The following is a 19207-nucleotide window of genomic DNA, read 5'->3' as shown; positions in this document are numbered from 1 at the left end:
GACAGGGGCAAAGGAAGTTTATTTATGCCAGCCAGCAGCATGAGGGTAGGGCACGTGAGCAGACCCTGCGTCTTTGGGAAGGACAGACACATCAACATGGACTATCCTTGAGATAGGTCTTCTGCTTTTCCAGAACGACACATGCGCCGGCCCACAGACAGGACAATCTCACCCGCCCAGGGACCTGGCCGTGCGCTGCACTGGGCCTACTTCCACTTCAGTCAAGAGTCAGAACAGAAAAAGTCAAGAGTCAGCACAAAGGGGTCTGCTGAGGTAATACTCTCCTCAGCACGGGACGCAGCTGGAGGCAGCCCACCTGGTCCTGAGGGCCGAGTGGCCAGGATCGCCCGGCAGAGAAAACAGGAGCACGTTAGGGTGAGAAGGATCCATGCATGGTCTGGGGGTGGTAAGCCAACTGCAGAGTCTCCCCCACGAAGGCTCGATGTAATGAAAGGTGGCCAACTCTGTCCAACAGCCGATGTTAAGGGCAGCTTTAAAGCTGGGAGATTTCTTAGTCAAAAGGATATCAAGGCTTTGAGCTATCAATTCTTTTTTTTTTTGGCATGGGGTGAAATACATCTGTGCCCATTAAAGGTCCCCAGTCAATTTTCCATAGCACTTCTCAGCATTACAGCAATGCCATTTTGATCCTAGGGGTGCATACACAGAATACCTATTCTACTACAGAGCAGGGTGCAACTCTACTTGGACCGTAAGTGGACAGTCCTTCCTTGGACCAGAACGTGCTTGGCCCAGCCGGCTGTCACGGAAATGCCTGCTTTAAGAGACGGTGGCGGGTTCTCTGTGGGAGAGACTCAGAGCCGGACTTCTCCACTAAGCCCCTCAGTACCCCACGGTATTTTACTCACTTCGGACAGACACAATGAAACTCACAGAAGCAGTAGCAGCAGCATCTATGACGCACAGAGGCTAACAGGCAGCAGGCCCAACAGCTGCCATTTGATAAGAGCCTACGGGTAACGGCAGTGGGTTGGGCCGGGACTTATCGGTAAATGCGGTTCTTTCGAGGCGACAGAAAATGGGCATTACTGGAAGTCGAAGGTCAGCTTCCGGGGAGTCATGAACTCTTTCACAATCTCGTCCGTGATCTCCTGGCGCCGCGCCTGGTGCTCGGCGATCAAGGGCTGCAGCACTTCTATGAGGACCTTCTTGAGCTCGCCCGTGAGCATGGCGCCACTGGTGTAGTCCTGCGGGAAGAGACACCTCGATGGTGTACGGGCAGCGCACCCGCCACGGGTGAACGTGTGAACGCTGTCGCTGATGGCTGCGTTTACTGTAACGGCTACCTGCACCTTCCACTGTGCTCTGCTCTTTAACAACCTGGATATATAATCCACATACCACACCTATTAAAGCGTGCAATTCAGTGGATCTTAGTGTAGTCAGAGACAGGTGCAGCCTTCCCCACAGACAATTTTACATTTTTATCCCCACAAACAACGGCCTCACTATCCTCCCCTATCCCTAAACAATCACGAACCTACTTTCCGTCTACAGATTTCCCCAGTCTGGACATTTCATATGAATGGAATCATATGAGGCCTTTGGCAATTGGCGTCTTTCATGTCGCATGTTGCCAAGGGTCACCCGTGCTGTAGCATGTATTAGGACTCCGTTCCTTTTCAAGGCCAAGTAATACTCCGTCATATGGACACACCACATTTTATCCATTTGTCAGCTGACGGACATTTGGGTTGTTTCCACTTTTTGGCTATTAGGGACAATGCTGCCGTGAGCCTGGCGTACAAGTTTCTGTGTGGATGCGTGTTTTCATTTCTCTTGGGTACACTCCTAGGAGTGGAACTGCTGGGTCATATGGTAACTCTTTGTTTAACCTTCTGAGGAACTACCGAACTGTTTCCCACAGTGGCCGCCCAGTTTACGTTCTCAGCTGCAGTGTATGTGGGTTCCAATTTCTCCATCTCCTCATCGACACTTGTTTATCTGACTTTTCACTGTACCAACCTAGTGGGTGTGAACACTCTTCTTAAACTGACTAGAACCCCGGCTCTGACTTGCCCTCAAAGTGAAGGAACAAGGGAGAACACAACCGCCCAGCGTCACCATCACAAGGACACTATAAGCACACGAAACAAACCCCTGTTCCTTTCAGCCTTATGACTTCTAGAAAATCTTTGCTCGGTTTTTTCTTTTCCTAATTGTAAAAGTAATACACGCTCATTAAACACATTTAATAAACTACCCCAAACCACAAAGCAGCAGCAAGTAAAGAAAAAAATTGGGCACGATTCCGGTGTTCAGGGGCTGACCACGGTTACCGTGTTGGCATATTTTCACTGAGTCTTTTTTCCCCCCGCCGAGCACTTTACTTAGACACCGTCGACCCCTATCTGATTGACTCTGGTCTTCCATTTTCCACCACCAGGGGCACACTTCCCTGTGGCAGCACTGTGCGGTTTAGAATAAACATTACTCAGTGTGGTCTTTGTCCTTTGTTCCTGAGAGAGAACCTCTAAATCTTTCGCCTGTGATTGGAGTCTTTGCTCCTCATGAGGGTTTATGCTAGTGTGGGCCAGGGGGGAGGGCTGGGCAGGCCAGACCAGAAAGACCACCTGTGGTGTAAAACCCAGCTGACTGTGGGGGTGGGGTGCGCCATTCAATCAGTCCTGCCTACGTAGTGAGACTCCAGTAAACGCTCTGGATATGGAGGCTCCTGGCTAGTGACAGGCATCTATGCAAGGGGGAGGGCAGTGTGTCCTTTGGGATGTGGAAGCTCCATGTTGGGGGCCCTCCCAGACCTCACCCCATATGTCTCCTCATTTGTATCCTCTTTGAGGTAGTAAAGCAGTAATTGTAAGGATAGAGCTTTCCTGACTTCTGTGAATCATTCTACAGAATTGCTGAACCTGAGTGAGCAGTGGGAGCACGCAGGTCAGAAGTTAGGGAGCATGCGGACACCTGGGCTTATGGCTGCATCCTGAAGGGGTAGAGGGAACCCCCAATTACAGCCCGCAGGTCAGAAGGGAGGGGGCTTGGGGAACCCTGGGCTTATGGCTGAATCCTGAAGGGGCAGAGGGAATCCCTGAATTACAGCCAACAGGTCAGAAGGGAGGTGAAGTGGGGACTCCAAGCTTGCAGCTGGCTCTGAGGTCTTGGGCAGAAGTGGCGGTCTGGAGGATGGGACCCTTTGCCTTGTGAGGTCTGACCTGGCTCTGGCGGGGAGGGGCAGAGGAGGACGAGCTGCGTGGACAGCTGGGGTCAGACCTTGCTCAGCCTCCAAAGCTCTCTTTAAATAGTCCACGCCTGCATAGTGCTCCTTCCTGTAGCTCAACAATTCTTATTTAACTATTCCGTTTTAACACAGAACCCATTTTAACTTTTTGCTACCATCACGTTCAACAGCTGTGTGTGAAACGCCTCTCCTGTATTCAGGATTACCTCCTTGGGAAGATCTGAGGTAGAAAATCTGGGCCAGAGCCTAGGGATACTCTTTGGCCTTTTCATACTCAAGGCCAAACTGCCCACCAAGAGGCCATGCCAGCAAACACATCACTCACCTGGTGCGCCTCCCACCGCCTGGTTTACGATCACTGCAAACCCCTGCTAATTCAACAGGTGAGATTTGAAATGCAGATTTTTCTGAAGCCCAGTAAACCTTTCTGTGTGGTTACTAAATAAACCCCAATCTGTGTTTTCTCTTTTGTGAGCTATCCATTCTTTAAGTTCCTGGCACACGGTTAGGAAACATGACTGACACTTCTAAATTTTAATCTTGTTTCAGTTGGGCACTGAGGAAACACTGACCACTCCTTAATGCATGGCATGGAGCCTTCTAGGCCCCGCGTTGGGACCGGGCACCAAGGGCTGGCCGGCACGCGGACCTCACACTCACCTGCTTGATCTGCTCGAGCCTGTCGTCATCCTCGAGGAAAAAGGTCAGGTACATGAAAGACACATCCACGTCACAGTTGCCCCCAAGCTGCCTGTGCTCCTCAATGGTGTCTCTCCCTCCGGAAAAGGCATACTTGTTGACCTGTGCCAGCAAGAGGACACAGGAAAGCTCGTTAATCCTGGGTCTGCCCTGGTGTATGTGTCTGGCCAGAGTCCAGGTGCTGGAAGTCAACGCAGGAAAGGTTGTCAGTCCTGGTGCCACTGTGTGTGTGGGCATCCGGCTGGAGCCTAGGTGCTGAAAGTCAAGCCCATGGTGCTTTCTGTGCAGTCAGGCTCCTGGGTCCTGGGGTTCGAGGACCATGGCAGCGGAGGAATCCCACAAAATGCTCCTTCTGGTCAACCCTAGGGGCCAGCTGCGGTGGGCTCACTACAGGGGAGGGCACGGGGGCAGAGGGCAGAACAGCTTTGGATCCTGCTCCCCAGTCATGGGGTCGTACTACCTGTGCTGAAATGTGGGGGAATGTCCTACAGTCTCAGGTGACACGCTTCCGAGAGGATGCAGGGAGGTCATCCTGCGAGTGGGCATGGCATTGGTGGGGGGGGGGGGCAGCTGCTGCTGGCACAGGGGTGCCGTGTAATGGGCAGGGAGGCGGCATCAGCCCCTCGGCCTACCTTCCACCACGGGAGGGAGCAGGGAACAGAAATGAGACCAGGAAGGGAAAGCAAGCCCCACAGCAAGTGGGGAGGAGAGGGCCTGCTGTTCTCCACCACAAAGTACACAAGTCAGGCTCTGGAGAAACCCATCTCGTTTTCTTGGTGGGGGTGGCTGAAGGCTGGTCAGGAGAGTGGCATTGCTCAAGGCCTTGGGCAGGGCCTGCACGAAGCTGAGGGGCTGCATTGTGGCTGAGGTGGGCGGGGGCTGGGAGGCTGCAAGAATGAAGGTGACAAGGGAGGAGGCTGCGGCAGGTGGCCCTGCCATATCTGATGGGGAGATTTGGATTCCAGAGTTGAGGTGAGGGCCTGGGTCTGGCCCTATCCTGCCCCCCGCGATGCTGGTGACCCCGCCAGTCCTGGGGGCTTCTGACCTCACACTTACTGCTCCCGCAGCCCTCGGGGTTTCTGCTGGCCTCGCTGAGCGAAAAACACCACAGAGCCACCAACAACGCCATTAAAATAACTTCTCAAAAGCAGAACAAGAAGGACAGCAGCTCTGCCGGCAGGCTGGGCCTCCTTCCCTCCTCTGGCTCACGCTCTGGGAGCTACAGCCCGAAGTGAAAGGAGAGAAGACGTCACGTCTGTACACTTCCCACTGAGGGCTGGAAAGAGTAAACTGCAGCTGTTTCCCGGAGGAAAGTCCTGACGTTCAAAACTTCAGTGTCCACCAGAACCGGCTCGGGACTTTCCGGAAGGGTCAGGGCCCTGGCAGTGACTCAGGGTTGCATTACAGGCTCAAACATGGTTTGCATGGCTCCCGCTGTAACTGTCCACCCCCAAACACATGCTGTGCAAATAAAATGTCAACAGCATGGTGTAACACAGAGGGATTATGCACGAGCAAGCAGTTCAGTACAGAGCTGGAGGCCTGGAAAACAAGGACGCTCAAACTAATTTCTATTTCTAGCTTCTGTGATGACTCAACAAATATTTACTGAGTGCTGCACGCAGGCGGGCTCAGCACGCGGCTGATGGGCCGTCTGTAAGGGCAGTCAGTGGTCCCGGGGCAGGGCCCTCCAGGAGGAGCCAGCCCTCCAGCCCCGTCTTGGCTGCGGCGGGTCAGGGGCCAGGAGGGCAGCTCTGTCGATTTCAGGTGGCGGAACTGCGATCAGGCTGGTGACCCCCTCTAAGCCTGGTCTTGTGGAGAACCACCTCCACCATCCCACAACGAGAACGAAAAACAAAAGCAAGGTGCCCAGAACGCACCTGCTGCTCAGAAACGGGCCACAACCTTTTCTATACTAATACCCACACAAACCTTCACTGCAAAGAAGACTTGTGATGTGGCTTCCAGAACAGAGTGCTGAGAAGAAAGGTAGAAAAAGAAAAAAGGAAAAAAACTACAACATTGTACTGAAAACTTAAACGGAAGAACACACACAAAAAAAAACAAATTCCCCTGCGCTCTGCAAACAGGCGAGGCTGCCTGGAGGTGTGAGGTGCGGTTAAGGACCCCGCAATCCTGCATCCCTGTGGTGGACAGTGCAGGCAGGACACGGGTGTGTCTGTGTGTCTGTGCGTGTGCCAGCGTCTCCATGTGAGTGTGCGTGCACGTGTCTGTGTGTGCATCTGTGTAAACGTATGTGTCTGTGTGCACCTATGTGTGTTGGTACACGAGTGTGCATGTGCGTCAATGTGTGTGCACGCATGTACATGCATGTGTCTGTGTGCAAACGTGTCTTGTGAGCACGTCTGTATGTGAATGTGTATCTGTGCGAGCACGTGTCTGTGTGTGAATGTGTCTGTGTGAGGACGTGTCTGTGTGTGAATGTGTCTGTGTGAATGTGTGTCTGTGTGACTGTGAGCACGTCTGTGTGAGCACGTCTGTATGTGAATGTGTCTGTGTGACTGTGTGAGCACGTGTCTGTGTGACTGTGTGAGCACGTGTCTGTGTGAGCCAGTGTCTGTGTGTGAATGTGTCTGTGTGACTGTGTGAGCACGTGTCTGTGTGACCGTGAGCACGTGTCTGTGTGACTGTGAGCACGTGTCTGTGTGACTGTGTGAGCATGTGTCTGTGTGACTGTGTGAGCACGTGTCTGTGTGAGCCAGTGTCTGTGTGTGAATGTGTCTGTGACTGTGTGAGCACGTATCTGTGTGTGAATGTGTGTGTGTGAGCACGTGTCTTGTGTGACTGTGTAAGCACATATCTGTGTGAGCATGTGTCTGTGTGTGAATGTCTGTGTGACTTGTGAGCACGTGTGTGAGCACGTGTGTGATGTGTCTGCGTGTGAGCACGTCTGTGTGAGCACGTGTCTGTGTGAATGTGTGTCTGTGTAACTGTGAGCACGTGTGAGCACGTGTCTGTGTGTGACTGTGAGCATGTGTCTGCGTGAGCACGTGTCTGTGTGACTGTGAGCACGTGTCTGTGTGACTGTGAGCACGTCTGTGTGAGCACGTGTCTGTGTGTGTGTCTGTGTGACTGTGAGCACATATCTGTGAGCATGTGTGTGAATGTGTCTGTGACTGTGTGAGCACGTGTCTGTGCGAGCACGTGTCTGTGAGCACGTGTGTGTGAATGTGTGTGTGACTGTGTGTGAGCAGGTGTCTGTGTGTGAATGTGTGTCTGTGTGACTGTGTGAGCACGTGTCTGCATGACTGTGTGAGCCAGTGTCTGTGTGTGAATGTCTGTGTGAGCACGTGTATGTGTGAGCACATCTGTGTGTGAATGTGTGTCTGTGTGACTGTGAGCACGTGTCTGTGTGAGCACGTGTGTGTGAATGTGTGTGTGAGCATGTGTCTGTGTGAATGTGTATCTGTGTGACTATGAGCATGTCTGCACGAGCACGTCTGTGTGTGAATGTGTCTGTGTGACTGTGAGCATGTGTCTGTGTGAGCACGTCTGTGTGTGAATGTGTGTGTGACTGAGCACGTGTCTGTGTGAACACGTCTGTGTGTGAATGTGTCTGTGAGCACGTGTCTGTGTGAATGCGTCTGTGTGACTGTGAGCACGTGTCTGTGTGAGCATGTCTGTGTGAGCACGTGTCTGTGTGTGAATGTGTGTCTGTGTGACTGTGAGCACGTGCCTGTGTGAGCACGTCTGTGTGTGAATGTGTCTGTGACTGTGAGCACGTGTCTGTGTGAGCACGTGTTTGAATGTGTCTGTGTGTGAATGTGTATCTGTGCGTGTGAATGTGTGTGTGTGTGTGCAAATGTGTGTCTGTGCAAGCATGTCTGTGAGCACGTGTCTGTGTCTGTCTTTCTCAGGCTTGTCTGCTCACCAGGCTGCCCTCCCCAGGGCAGTGCTCACCTTGGTCTTGATTTCCTTGGCTGAGTCTGTGAGGAAGATGGAGGAGTTGGGGTCGCTGGCGCTCATTTTGGTCTGGGCCCCCTGAAGAGCAGGGAAGAAGGTGGAGTGCAGAAGGGCAGGTTTCGGGTAGCCGATCCTGGGGGCGACGTCCCTCGTCATTCTGAAGTAAGGATCCTGGAGGGACGAGGACAGCTGTGACCACAGGCAGCTTCCAGCAGCGAGCAGCACCAGAGAAGTCTTCCCGGGAAGCATCATGCTTCCAATTATCTTACAATCCTCTTCCCCAGTGAAGAGCGCAGGCGTCTCCTGAAAACGCCCAGCCACCCATAGCCCTGACTGCACTGACCTGGTCAATGGCACAGGGGATCAGGCACTGGATGTCCGCCCTGTCCTTGAAGATTTGCGGGAAGGAGTTGCTGAAGGAGGGGGCGGCCTGGATGGCAGGGAAGCTGATCTTCCCTAGGAGAGAGGAGAGGGTTTCCACACGCAAGACCAACCACTGTTTGTTTCACCACCCCAGTTATTGTGACTGGTGGTATCAGTTGCCATCAAGTTGGCTCGGACTCCTGGCAACCTTATACTAACAGAATGAAACACTGCCTGATCCTGCGCCATTTTCATGATGGTTAGTATATTTGAGTCCAATTCCTATAATCCCAGTTATAGGAATTAACAAAAACAGGCTTTCCCCCATTATTAACAGCCATTAAAGAAAATCTGAAAAACATGGAAAAGCAGAAAGAAGCAACCTCTAGGCTCATACTTGTATCCCCTTTCACTCGTTTTCTCTCCTATTTTGACTCCATGTATTTTAGCTGTGATTATATACCATACTTAGTTTTTCCTGGCCTTTCCCACCCTCTAACACTTATCCATATTGTTATTAAAACTATCCTATCCTACAGATGCAGCGCATTTTATCTAACCATTGGGCCAGGAGCCCTGGTGGCACAGTGGTTAAGTGCTTGGCTACTAACCAAAAGGTTGGCAGTTTGAACCCACCAGTGGCTCCGCGGGAGAAAGACCTGGCAACCTGCTTCCGTCACGGCTATGGCCTAGGAAGCCCTATGAGGCAGTTCTATTCTGCCACATGGGGTCGTCATGAGTCAGTCGACTTGATGGCACCCAACAACAACAACATTGGGCACTTAGGTTGTTCAACGTTTTTAATTATTATAAATTATGATGAATATCTTGGTACAAAAAACTACCTTCAGCATTTTAGATGTTTTTGTTACTGTAAGTATTATTTGCTTAAGGTAGCAGGAGTGGAATTATTAGGTCAAAGGGGACAGACTTTGCTGACTCCTGACACCTAGTTCCATGCCCATGTGCACCCAGCGCTGTACCCGGGGAGCTCTGAGTTCAGACTCCAGGTGTGCAGTGGCCCAGGTGGCTGGAGACACTGCCCAGCACACACAGCTGTTCGAAACCCCACCGTTATGGCTAAACGCTGAGGGGCGCGGTCAGCAGATGCTGCTTGGCTTCTTCCCCTGAAGTCCTGTCTCTGATATTCTCCCTGCTTCAGACACAGCCCATCTCCAGCACTCCTGTCTTTTTCTAGAGAGACCAACTGGGCCACTGCTGTCACCACCACCACGAACAGCACAAGGCAGCTGTGACGGTGACGTTAGGTGCCCACCTGGCTGGGCTACGAGTCTCAGCGTTGGCAGGTGCTATGTAATCACCTTCCACCTTGGGATCTGTCCTCTTTTTGTTAGCTGACCTCCAGTTCTCGAGACAAAAAGTCTCCAGAAGTCTCTAGCAGAGACCTCCAGCCTGCCACCTGAGCTGCAGGTTTTGGATTCATCAGCCCCTGCAACCCTGTGAGCCAGCAGAAACCTCCACCTGCTGCTGGACTCACAGATCTGGGCCTCGCCAGCCCCCACGACGGCATGAGCCATTTCCGGGCAGTAAATCTCTCCATTCATATATACATTCCACTGGTTTCGCTCCTCTAGGGAACCCAGACTAGGACAGCAGCAGTGGCCATTTGTGGCAGGAAGTGCTGGCTCTGTGTGCAGGGCCTTACGTTAGTTCAGTTATGCTTCACACTCGATGGAGGAGGGACGCCTCTCATCCCATTTTACACTTGTGCAAATCCAGGCTCTGACTCTGTCAGTGACTTGCCAAAGTAAGCGGCCAGGATCCAAGCCTGGGGCTCCGTGAAGCAAAGCGCGTGCTCTTCTTCACCTGTAATACCGTCTCCCTCAACAGCCATGGACGGCCGTCACTCACACCGTCCTACAGATGCCGGAATCACCAGGAAGGAGAAAACCCTACAACAGCACAGGGTTTATGCCCCGGCTGTCAGGTATGAATGTGACCGAAACAAAGGACCCGTAGTGGCTCTTCTCTCTGTACTTGTTCTTGGAGGTTCCTCCCTGGCACGTGTCCCTCCAAGCAGGGCAGCTGCTACCTCGCAGACTGTCTTGGGGAGTTATCCCAGGCTGGCAGCTCAAGTGAAGGCCTACGGGGGGCAGGGAGGGAATGAGCAGACTCAGCCACAAGTCTCGAGGACTAAAAGTCTAATGAGAGCGAGCTGACGCAGCTGAGAGACGTGGAAATACAGGAAAGGGACATAAACCCACCGGCAGGCAACCTGTGTATCAGCTGGAGGACGGGGTGAAGGAAGAGAGTGTAAGGTCGGGGAGGGCCCTGGAGGGCCTCCATTCCAGCCCCTCGTCTACAGGTGGGGGCTGAGGTACAGGGAAACAAGGACTGGCAGGCCCGGCCCCGGCATAACCCCTGGGCCTCTAGCAAAGGCCATGCTGACACTGGGCTCCACAAGCCAGCACAGGGACTCCAAAGTCATCGTTACTTTTCTTTTTTTCCTTCTAAACCTGAAAATAGATAAGTGAGGTGCAGGCCAGACTTGTATCCCAAAGCCCAGCTTCACAGAGCAGAGAGAACAGCTAAACACATGACATTACCATCTGATGGTCCAGGGAAAAAGCCATGTTTAGGTTTACCATTTAAAGAGACAAACTTGAGGTGCTAACGGCTCATAGAAACTCAAATCCCGGGGCAGACAGCACACGCTCCACTCCACTCTGCTGGGCGCTGCCCTGAGTCTGGGAGATACACCTGTCTCCTCCTTCTGAGCTCTGCCCCTTTGAGCGAGCGGAGGGGACTCCCCCAGCAGCAGCATGCTCTCTCACCAATGCAGTCGCTGTCAGTGAAGCCGAAGATGCCTTTCGCCTGGTTGAAGGTCACGTGCTTCTGAATCTTAACCACATTTCTGTAGAAGCCTGAGCTCATCCTGCAAAGACAAGCAAAGTCACGGCCCAGCCCAGACGCAGTGCCACAGAGTGAGAGCCAAGGCAGTGAGGCTGCGCAGTGCAAGTGCTGGGTGAGGGCACAGACTGCGGGCCACGTTGCAGTCAACACGAGAGAGGCCAGCAGGTGCTGATGTGCCATCTGTCAGCAAAGATGCCCCAGCAGGCAAAGCAGACGGGCCCTCTGCCTGAGGAGGGCCTGGGCAAGGTGGGACTCCGTGTGGGCCCATCTCACAGACATGCAAACCAGGGAAGGGCACGGAGACTCAGAGGTAACATGGAATCTTTCAGTTCTGCCGTGTTCAAGTTTGGGAGAGCTGGGAGCTTTTCTGTTGAGACAGCATGTGCGTGGGAGAGGGTTCCCTCAGTGGTTCCAGGTGGGCTGAGGAGGAGAAGGGATGTCCCTAGTGCAATGGTCCCCACCCTCTAGGCCCCACTGTGTGACAGGGCTGGCCCAAGCAACAGCCTGGGCCATGGCGGCTGGCTGAAGCAACCAGGCTCTCTTCTGGATGGTGAGGGGTGTGCATATGGGGGCTGGATCTGTGCAGTCATTCTGCTACCACAGGGAGCAGGCTGAGAACGAGATGGAGGAAGTGCAGACCCCGAGCAGTTTCTCACACTCATTTTCTGACTTTCCTCAGGCCTGCTGCGTCAGGGGGCGGAAGAATCCAAAGGGGGAATGTGGGAAAGCCAGTGTCCACTGGCGTCTGCATCAGGTGGCAGAGCCGTGCAGGGGGCCTGACACACATTGACACCGCCCACCTCCCCGGAGCTAGCAGCATCACCTGTATTTTACAGATAAAAATCTAGTGCTCGGAGGGGTCACAGTCATGGCCACAGCCGCCTCTTCTCACCACACCTCGCAGCTTTCTAAGAGCTTACATATCCCATACGCCCACGGACCACCTGGGGCGAGTTGCCTTGTGGGTGTGCCTCTCCCACCTTGCTGTCATTGCGAGAGAAGGCCCCCAAGCAACTGGGAAGCAGGAGTGTCCACAGCTTCCCCGAACTGCAGCACGACTCCAGCTCTGTGGTGTTGGGATCATATTCCTGAAGACGACCACTTTGGCCCTTCTTAGAAGACTGGCCACTTGCTTCCTGCAAACCGCTCACGCTGTGCACAGCTGACCTGGAGTCAGGTCCGAGGGCTGTGCCAGTTGCCGTGTGCAGGGGCAGGAGAAGCTCTAGGCGCAGGAGCAGCCTCCCCAAGAAGGGGCTTCTGTTCCTGGGCATGGCCTGCCCATGGCGCCCTGGGGACCAGGCTGAATCAAACAGCCCAGCAACAGTGCCAATGCAGCACCCACACCCCGAGGCCACTGTCGCTGGTTACAGCAAAAACACCCGGTTGCACTCCATACCTCATGGCCAGGTTACCAGTGTGCCCCCATGGGGAACAGCCGCCTTTCCAACTCGCATAGTCACTGACCTCAGCTCACCCTACACCAGGAGCTAGTCACAGAGTTTAGGGCTGGAAGAGCCAACAGCTAACACCTAATGGGAATTCCAGGTACTGTGAACGGTTAAGTGCTCAGCTGCTAACCAAAAGGGTGGAGGTTTGAGTCTGCCCAGAGGCACCTCAGAAGAAAGGCCTGGGGATCTGCTTCTGAAAAATCAGCCACTGCAAACCTTGTGGAACAGAGTTCTACTCTGAGTCGAGCGGACTCACTGACAACTGAGCACTTGGTGAGCACCTGTGAGGCACTGCTTGAAGCAAGTCAGATGCAGAACCTCGTCCACGAAAGTCCCTGTGGCCCAGGCATTACCACCTCCTGACCGCTGGCGGGCAGTGCGCTTTATACCTCACTTCGGTTGTCCTGGCAGCAGGCACTGTCACCTGACAGGTTACCTGCCGCCTGGCTCTGCCATGAGAAGGGAGTCCCACAGTGCGGCTGGACACTGGCTCTGCTTACTGCTGTTCCCCCGGCAGAAGGCTGGCTTATTATGGAAAGTAAACATCAGCTGAATGAGCAAATGTAGATGAGATGAGGAAATGGGCAGAGAAGAGCTGACGTGTTTGCCACGTCACAGTCAGCAACCAGCAGAACCTGCACTGCCCCGCTGCTGTCCCGCCCCTGGCCCGTGCCAAACTCCCCACTGCACAAGAAAATGGAGGCTCTAGAGGTTGAAGAGACTTGCTGCGGTGAGTGAATTACTTAATATGGCTCTTCTAGCTACAGTCTTTGCAACTCCCACCAAACAACTAGGTGGGATTACGCAAATGAGGTGCTTGTGGTCCACAAAGGGGACTGGATAGCTTGCTAATAATGTAAATAACATGCATGGCACTCTTATCGGGGTAGGACCATGCAAATAATGTGTATGGAACCCTAAAGAGGGGGTTGGTCAGTTTTGCCATCCTGCTAGGCTTGAGATGCACCATCTCAGAGGTAGGAAAGGAGGATCTCAACACCACCAAGGAAGAAGAGCCAGGAGTAGAGTGTGTCCCTTGGGTCCAGGATCCCTCACTGAGAACCTCCTAGATCCAGGACTGAGTGGAGCTGTAACACGGACCACTGCACGAGATGGTGGCATGAGACAGTAGGAATCAAGAGACTGGTGTGAGCTGGTGGTGGTGGGGCTTCCTAGCCCACAGAGCGAGAAAGTTGAGCTCCTTTGGGCATGCGGCTTACTGACAGAGTGGGTTGCCTCTGGGCACTTATTGGCAGAGCTGAAAGAGCTTTGTAACACTTGCCCAAGCAGGGCACAGGCCAGGCTAAGGGGTCAAGAGGCTGAGGAGCCAGAGAGAGGTGTGTCTGTTGGCACGGTGGAGAAGAGGCTGTCCTGATCAAGGAACTGACCCTAAACTGTAACCTGTTGCTTCCCTAATAAACCCTACAATAGTGAGTATTGTCTGAGTTTTGTGTGGCCACTGCAATGAACTATCAAACCCAGCAGAGAAGTAGAGAGTGCCGAGGGAGGGACGGTTGGTGTCAGAATTGGCAGGAAGGGGAGAGGGAAGAGCCATGTCTGACCTCCACCTCATGAAATTGGCCTGGAGCTGCTGATGGTGATAATGATTCTCTCTCCCTCCTGAAGTCAGAGGAGGGAGAGTCCACTCCACAGCCGTGCCAGTTTTTCACTTGCCCAAGGAAGCGAAACTGACTTGCACAGAGCTGAGTCTGGAACGCAAGTTTCCAGGCTCCAGTTTAGTGCCTTTCCGTCCTCCACGCCTCCTGGCAGGATGAGCCCCAGGTGCCACAGGCAGGACCAGAGGCGTGGGCAGCCAGGCTGAGGCCGTGCGCCCATACCAACCGCTCCCCTTACTTTCCGTCTCCACAGCAGGGTGGAGGCTGGCTCTGTTCTATGTCCAGCTCCTAAAGACCAGGGGGAAGACTGAAGTCAGAGATAGAGGCTCTGAGGCAAATCTCAAGAAGGACAAGTAAAATGCTTGAGGGTTTAGAAACAGCTCTTAAATAAAGGAAACAAGGTATCTGAAAAAGAGATTTTGCTTTCAAAGTGTCTTTTCACTCTACGAAGAGACCCCTGGTTTACATGTCATAAAGAAAGGAAATTCTTGCTGAGCAGAGAGGGGTGACGAGGGGTGGAAGCCGGGTCACCACAGAGATGGGCTTGGAGGACAGCCGCCACAAACCCTGCATCCTTGCTCAGAATGTGCTGAAGGCAGGGTTGGTGTCTGCACATGGACTGCTCAAACGCCATGCAGCCCCACTGTGTGCACATCTGCTCAGTCCTCACGGACTTAGTACGTGCACCCTGCCTGTCTCCACCAACGGGGAAGGTGAACCCAAGACCCTACGTGTTCACATTAAAAGACTTTGGGAAGGTGTTTCAGAAGAAGTATCTCAGTCTACAAGGCAGCTGATTTGAAAAGCTACACTGGGTAGAAAAGTACAGAGAGAAACAGATAGACAACATAACTGTGCAAGACTGACTGTGCCTAGAAGGAAGCTAGAAACCAGAGTACTTCTTCATCACAAGCCGAGCGTGCAGGTCCTGGAGGCATGACGCCACATCAGGGCGGGACTCTGAGTTTCCTGTGACTAGAAGCATGAAGGCAACAGGTGCGTTTTTTTGATGGCATTACTTAATCCTTGGTATACAGACAGCTTTCCATTTTCAAAATTAGTGGAGGTATGTTGGTAAGTATCGGTATACCTCAACATAAAGAAAACAAAAATCCTTATAACTGGACCAATAAACAGCATCGTGATAAATGGAGAAAAGATTGAAGTTGTCAAGGATTTCATTTTACTTGGATCTACAATCAACATCCATGGAAGCAGCAGTCAAGAAATCAAAAGACGCGTTGCATGGGGCAAATTTGCTGCAAAAGACATCTTTAAAGTGTTGGAAAGCAAAGATGTCAACTTGAAGACTAAGGTGCATCTGACCCAAGCCATGGTGTTTTCAATTGACTCATATGCATGCAAAAAGCTGGACAATGAAAAAGGAAGACCGAAGAAGAACTGACGCCTTTGAATTGTGATGTTGGCAAGAATACTGAATATACCACGGACTGCCAGAAGAACAAATAAATCTGTCTTGGAAGAAGTACAGCCAGAATGCTCTTTAGAAGCAAGGATGGCGAGACTGCATCTTGCATACTTTGGATATGTTATTAGGAGGGATCAGTCCCTAGAGATGGACATCATGCTTGGCAGAGTACAGGGTCAGCGGAAAAGAGGAAGACCCTCAACGAGGTGGATTGACACAGTGACTGCAACAATGGGCTCAAGTGTAACAGTGACTGTGAGGGTGCTGTGGGGCTGGGCAGAGTTTCGTTCCGTGGCACACAAGTTCACTATGAGTTGGAACTGACTTGACGGCACCTAACAACGACATTGGTAAGTAACCCAGGCCATAATGCCTAAATAAAGAAGAGAAACACTCACCAGGCCTTAAGACTATTTTGGATGTTTCAAATGTAGCTGTGGCCACTGATGACAAATGAGTCTATCTACTCAAAGGGCAGCCAAGTGTTCTCCCCTTACCCCATGTAGTCGAGGTCTGAGAATATAAAGGTCTTCTTGATGTCGAAGCCGCAGGCGATGATGTCCTTGGCATTCTCCACAGCGTAGCCATAGGCCTGGTCCAGGGTCAGGTCCTTCCACAGGTACTTCTCATCGTCTGTCATCTGGATGACCAAGGGCACGTTGAACACATCCTGCAGCCACCTAAGACACACAGGGGAAGGAAGCGAATGTCTCTTTTTCCCTGCAGAAAAATGCCATTTTGCATCTGAAAACACAGTTCCTACTGACAACACGTGTTAAAACTTCCTTGCCGACAAATCTGATGACTTTACTGTGCCGCCAATCTGAGACTGACGACGGCGAGGGCCACCATTTACTGATGAAGGGCGCTGCAGGTCAGGCTCCGTGCTAGCTGCCTGACATGCTTGTTCTGTAGCCTGACAGTAATTCCAGGAGGCAGGTATCGTGATAATTCCCATTTGGCAGATGTGGAAACTATGGTTCAGGGGAGCGACTTGGGCAGGGAACGGGATGAAATGAAAGACAGGCCTCTGGACTCCAAGGCAGTGCATTTTCCCAGTGCACCGCATTTTTCCAGTGAGCCCAGGAACAGGGCCAACACAAGGCAGAGAGGCACCACCTCCTTGATGGGCTGATGGGCAACAACAAAACGGTACTGCCTTGTCGTTTCTAAACATGGCTGTTGCCAATGCTCTCAGCCCACCAATAAAACGAGAACATTACTTACTTTGTGAAAATAAACGGGATTAGATGACCAACATGCATGGCTTCAGAAGAGGGGCCCCTGCCCGTGTACAGATAAAACGGCTTCTTATTTTCATACGCCTCAAGAACTTGATTCATATCTCTAGAGGAAAGGAAGAAAGGAAACAGTGATTTTTCCAGAGAAACTTCAAGCCGCTAATACTTATTTGTCCCTGGGTGGTACAAATGGTTAACATACTCGGCTGCTACCTGAAATGCATGAGATTCAAATTCACTCAGAAGCACCTCAGAAGAAGGGCCTGGCAATCTAATTCTGAAAAAAATCAGCCACTGAAAACCCTGTGGAGCACAGTTCTACTCTGACACGCATGGGTCGCCATGAGTCAGGATTGACTCGGTGGCAACTGGTTTTTAATAATCATTTGGAAATGAAAACTAAAGAGAAAAAAAACCCCACAGACAGACTCTGTTACCTTTGGTGCTTATGACACAAAAATGGCAGAGACCTTCTATTGAAAAGGCTTCTCCTGTGATTGCTTTTAAGGAGCCCTGGTGGTGCAGTGGTTAAGTGCTCGGGTGCTAACAAAAGGTCAGCGGTCTGAACCCGCCAGCTGCTCCACAGAAGGCTGTTCCTGTAAAGACGACAGCCCAGGAAATCCTATGGAGCACTTCTGCTCTGTCCCGTAGGGTCACTACGCCTCAGAATCAATACAACGGCAGCGGGTTTGGTTTTTAATCAGTTTATCAATTTTTTGTGCTTATTTAAAATTTTTTTTCACGAAAGTGATCACCTTCTACTTTTGAAGTAAGGAAAGAATAAAAAAACTTATTTTGCAAGAAAAGAATCCTCCTTTGATTCTCACACCCATCCAAATCAGGCTCCCACGGGCTTGCAGAAGAGAACAAAGGCAGCTTTTCAGCCTTCCCATGAATGTGTGCTGGGGCCTGGGGGACGGGGTGCTCCTGGGGTGTGCGCAGGAATTTCCTGAGGCTCGTGTGGAGAGGGCAGATTCCAGTGGGCAATCACTCAGCTAGTGAGGGGCCCAGCAGCTGCTCAGCATCTCCAGCTCGACAGTCCTGGTGGAAAACCCACTGCCACTGAGTCCATTCTGAGCCCAGAAATAAATCTCTACATCTACAGTCAAATGATTTTCAACCAGGATGCCAAGACGGTTCAGTGGGGGAAAGGACAAAACCGGAGCTGGGCCAGCTGGGTTTCCACACGCAAAGAGCTGGACCTCTGCCTCAGAGCATACGCAAAATTCACTCAAAATGGGTCACAGGCCTAAATGTAAGCGCTAACACTATAAAACTCTTAGAAGAAAACATAGGAGCATATCTTCATGACCTTGGATAAAGCAATGGTTCCTTGGATATGACATCAAACGCCCAAGCAACCAAAGAAAGATACAGATAATTTGGACTTCACCAAAACTAAGAACTTTTGTGCTTCAAAGAACATTACCAAAAAAATGAAAAGATTAGCTACAGAATGGGAGCAAATGCTTATAAATCATATATCTGACAAGAAACTAGTATCTAGAATATGTAAAGAATTATCACAGCTCAACAATAAAAAGACAAATAGCCCGATCAAAAAGTGAGCAAAGATTTTGAATAGACATTTCTCCAAAGAAGATACAGAGATGGTCAATAAGCACAAGATGTCCAACATCATTAGCCACTAGGGAAATGCCAATCAAAACCACAATGAGAGAGGTATGCCACTTCACACCCTCTGGGGCGGCTGTAATAAAAAAGAGGGATAATATCAAGTGCTGTCAAGGATGTGGTAAAACTGGAACCTTTATACATTGCTGGTGGCAATGTAAAATGGTACAGCTGCTACGGAAAACTGTTTGACTGTTCCTCAAAAAATAAAACACAGAGCTGCCATATGACCCAACAATTCCACTTCTCGTTATACGCCCAAGAGAACTGAAAACATACGGCCACACAGAAACTGGTATGTGAATGCTCACAGCAGCACTATTCCTGCGAGTCAAAAAGTGGAAACGACCCAAACGACCCATCAGTTGATGAATGAATAATATTTAGTGTATCCATACAACAGGGTATCATTTACCCATAAAAAGGAATGAAGTACTTACGCATGGGACAACACAGAAAACCTTGAAAACATTATGTTAAGTGAGTAAAAGAAGCCAGACACAAAAGGCCACATGTTGTGTGATTCATTTACTGGAAATGTCCAGAATAGGCAGATCCAGAGAGATGGAAAGTAGGTTAGTGGTTGCCAGGGTCTGGGGAGAAGAGGAAACAGGGAGCGATTGCTAATGGATATGGCATTTCTTTTCGGGTGATGTGTGAAGAACTAGATGGTGCCCAGCTACCATCAGTGACCACCCTGACAGGGAACACAACACAGAGCCTGGTGGAGCAGGAAAAAAGTGGAATGCAGATCTCAAATTCTA

The 19207-nt window shown here is 51.4% G+C and overlaps 1 protein-coding gene across 2 annotated transcripts in view; it reads right to left on the bottom strand.

Moving 5' to 3' along the window:
• The window catches only part of WARS1 (tryptophanyl-tRNA synthetase 1), a 40538-nt gene continuing 21331 nt past the window's right edge, over positions 1-19207 (bottom strand). For both annotated transcript variants that reach the window (XM_049899623.1, XM_049899622.1), the window contains 7 exons: positions 16795-16914; positions 16065-16247; positions 10996-11096; positions 8181-8293; positions 7835-8008; positions 3875-4015; positions 1-1208 (listed from right to left, as the gene is read on the bottom strand). In XM_049899623.1, coding sequence (XP_049755580.1) covers positions 1047-1208; positions 3875-4015; positions 7835-8008; positions 8181-8293; positions 10996-11096; positions 16065-16247; positions 16795-16914 — 994 coding nt within the window. In that variant the 3' untranslated portion in view covers positions 1-1046. The remainder of the gene's footprint in view (positions 1209-3874; positions 4016-7834; positions 8009-8180; positions 8294-10995; positions 11097-16064; positions 16248-16794; positions 16915-19207) is intronic.

The sequence above is a fragment of the Elephas maximus genome, chromosome 10, assembly GCF_024166365.1.
Source record: "Elephas maximus indicus isolate mEleMax1 chromosome 10, mEleMax1 primary haplotype, whole genome shotgun sequence".
NCBI classification, from domain to species: domain Eukaryota; kingdom Metazoa; phylum Chordata; class Mammalia; order Proboscidea; family Elephantidae; genus Elephas; species Elephas maximus.
The sequence above is the reverse complement of the archived record's forward strand: the minus strand, read 5'-3'. Positions and strand labels throughout refer to the sequence as shown.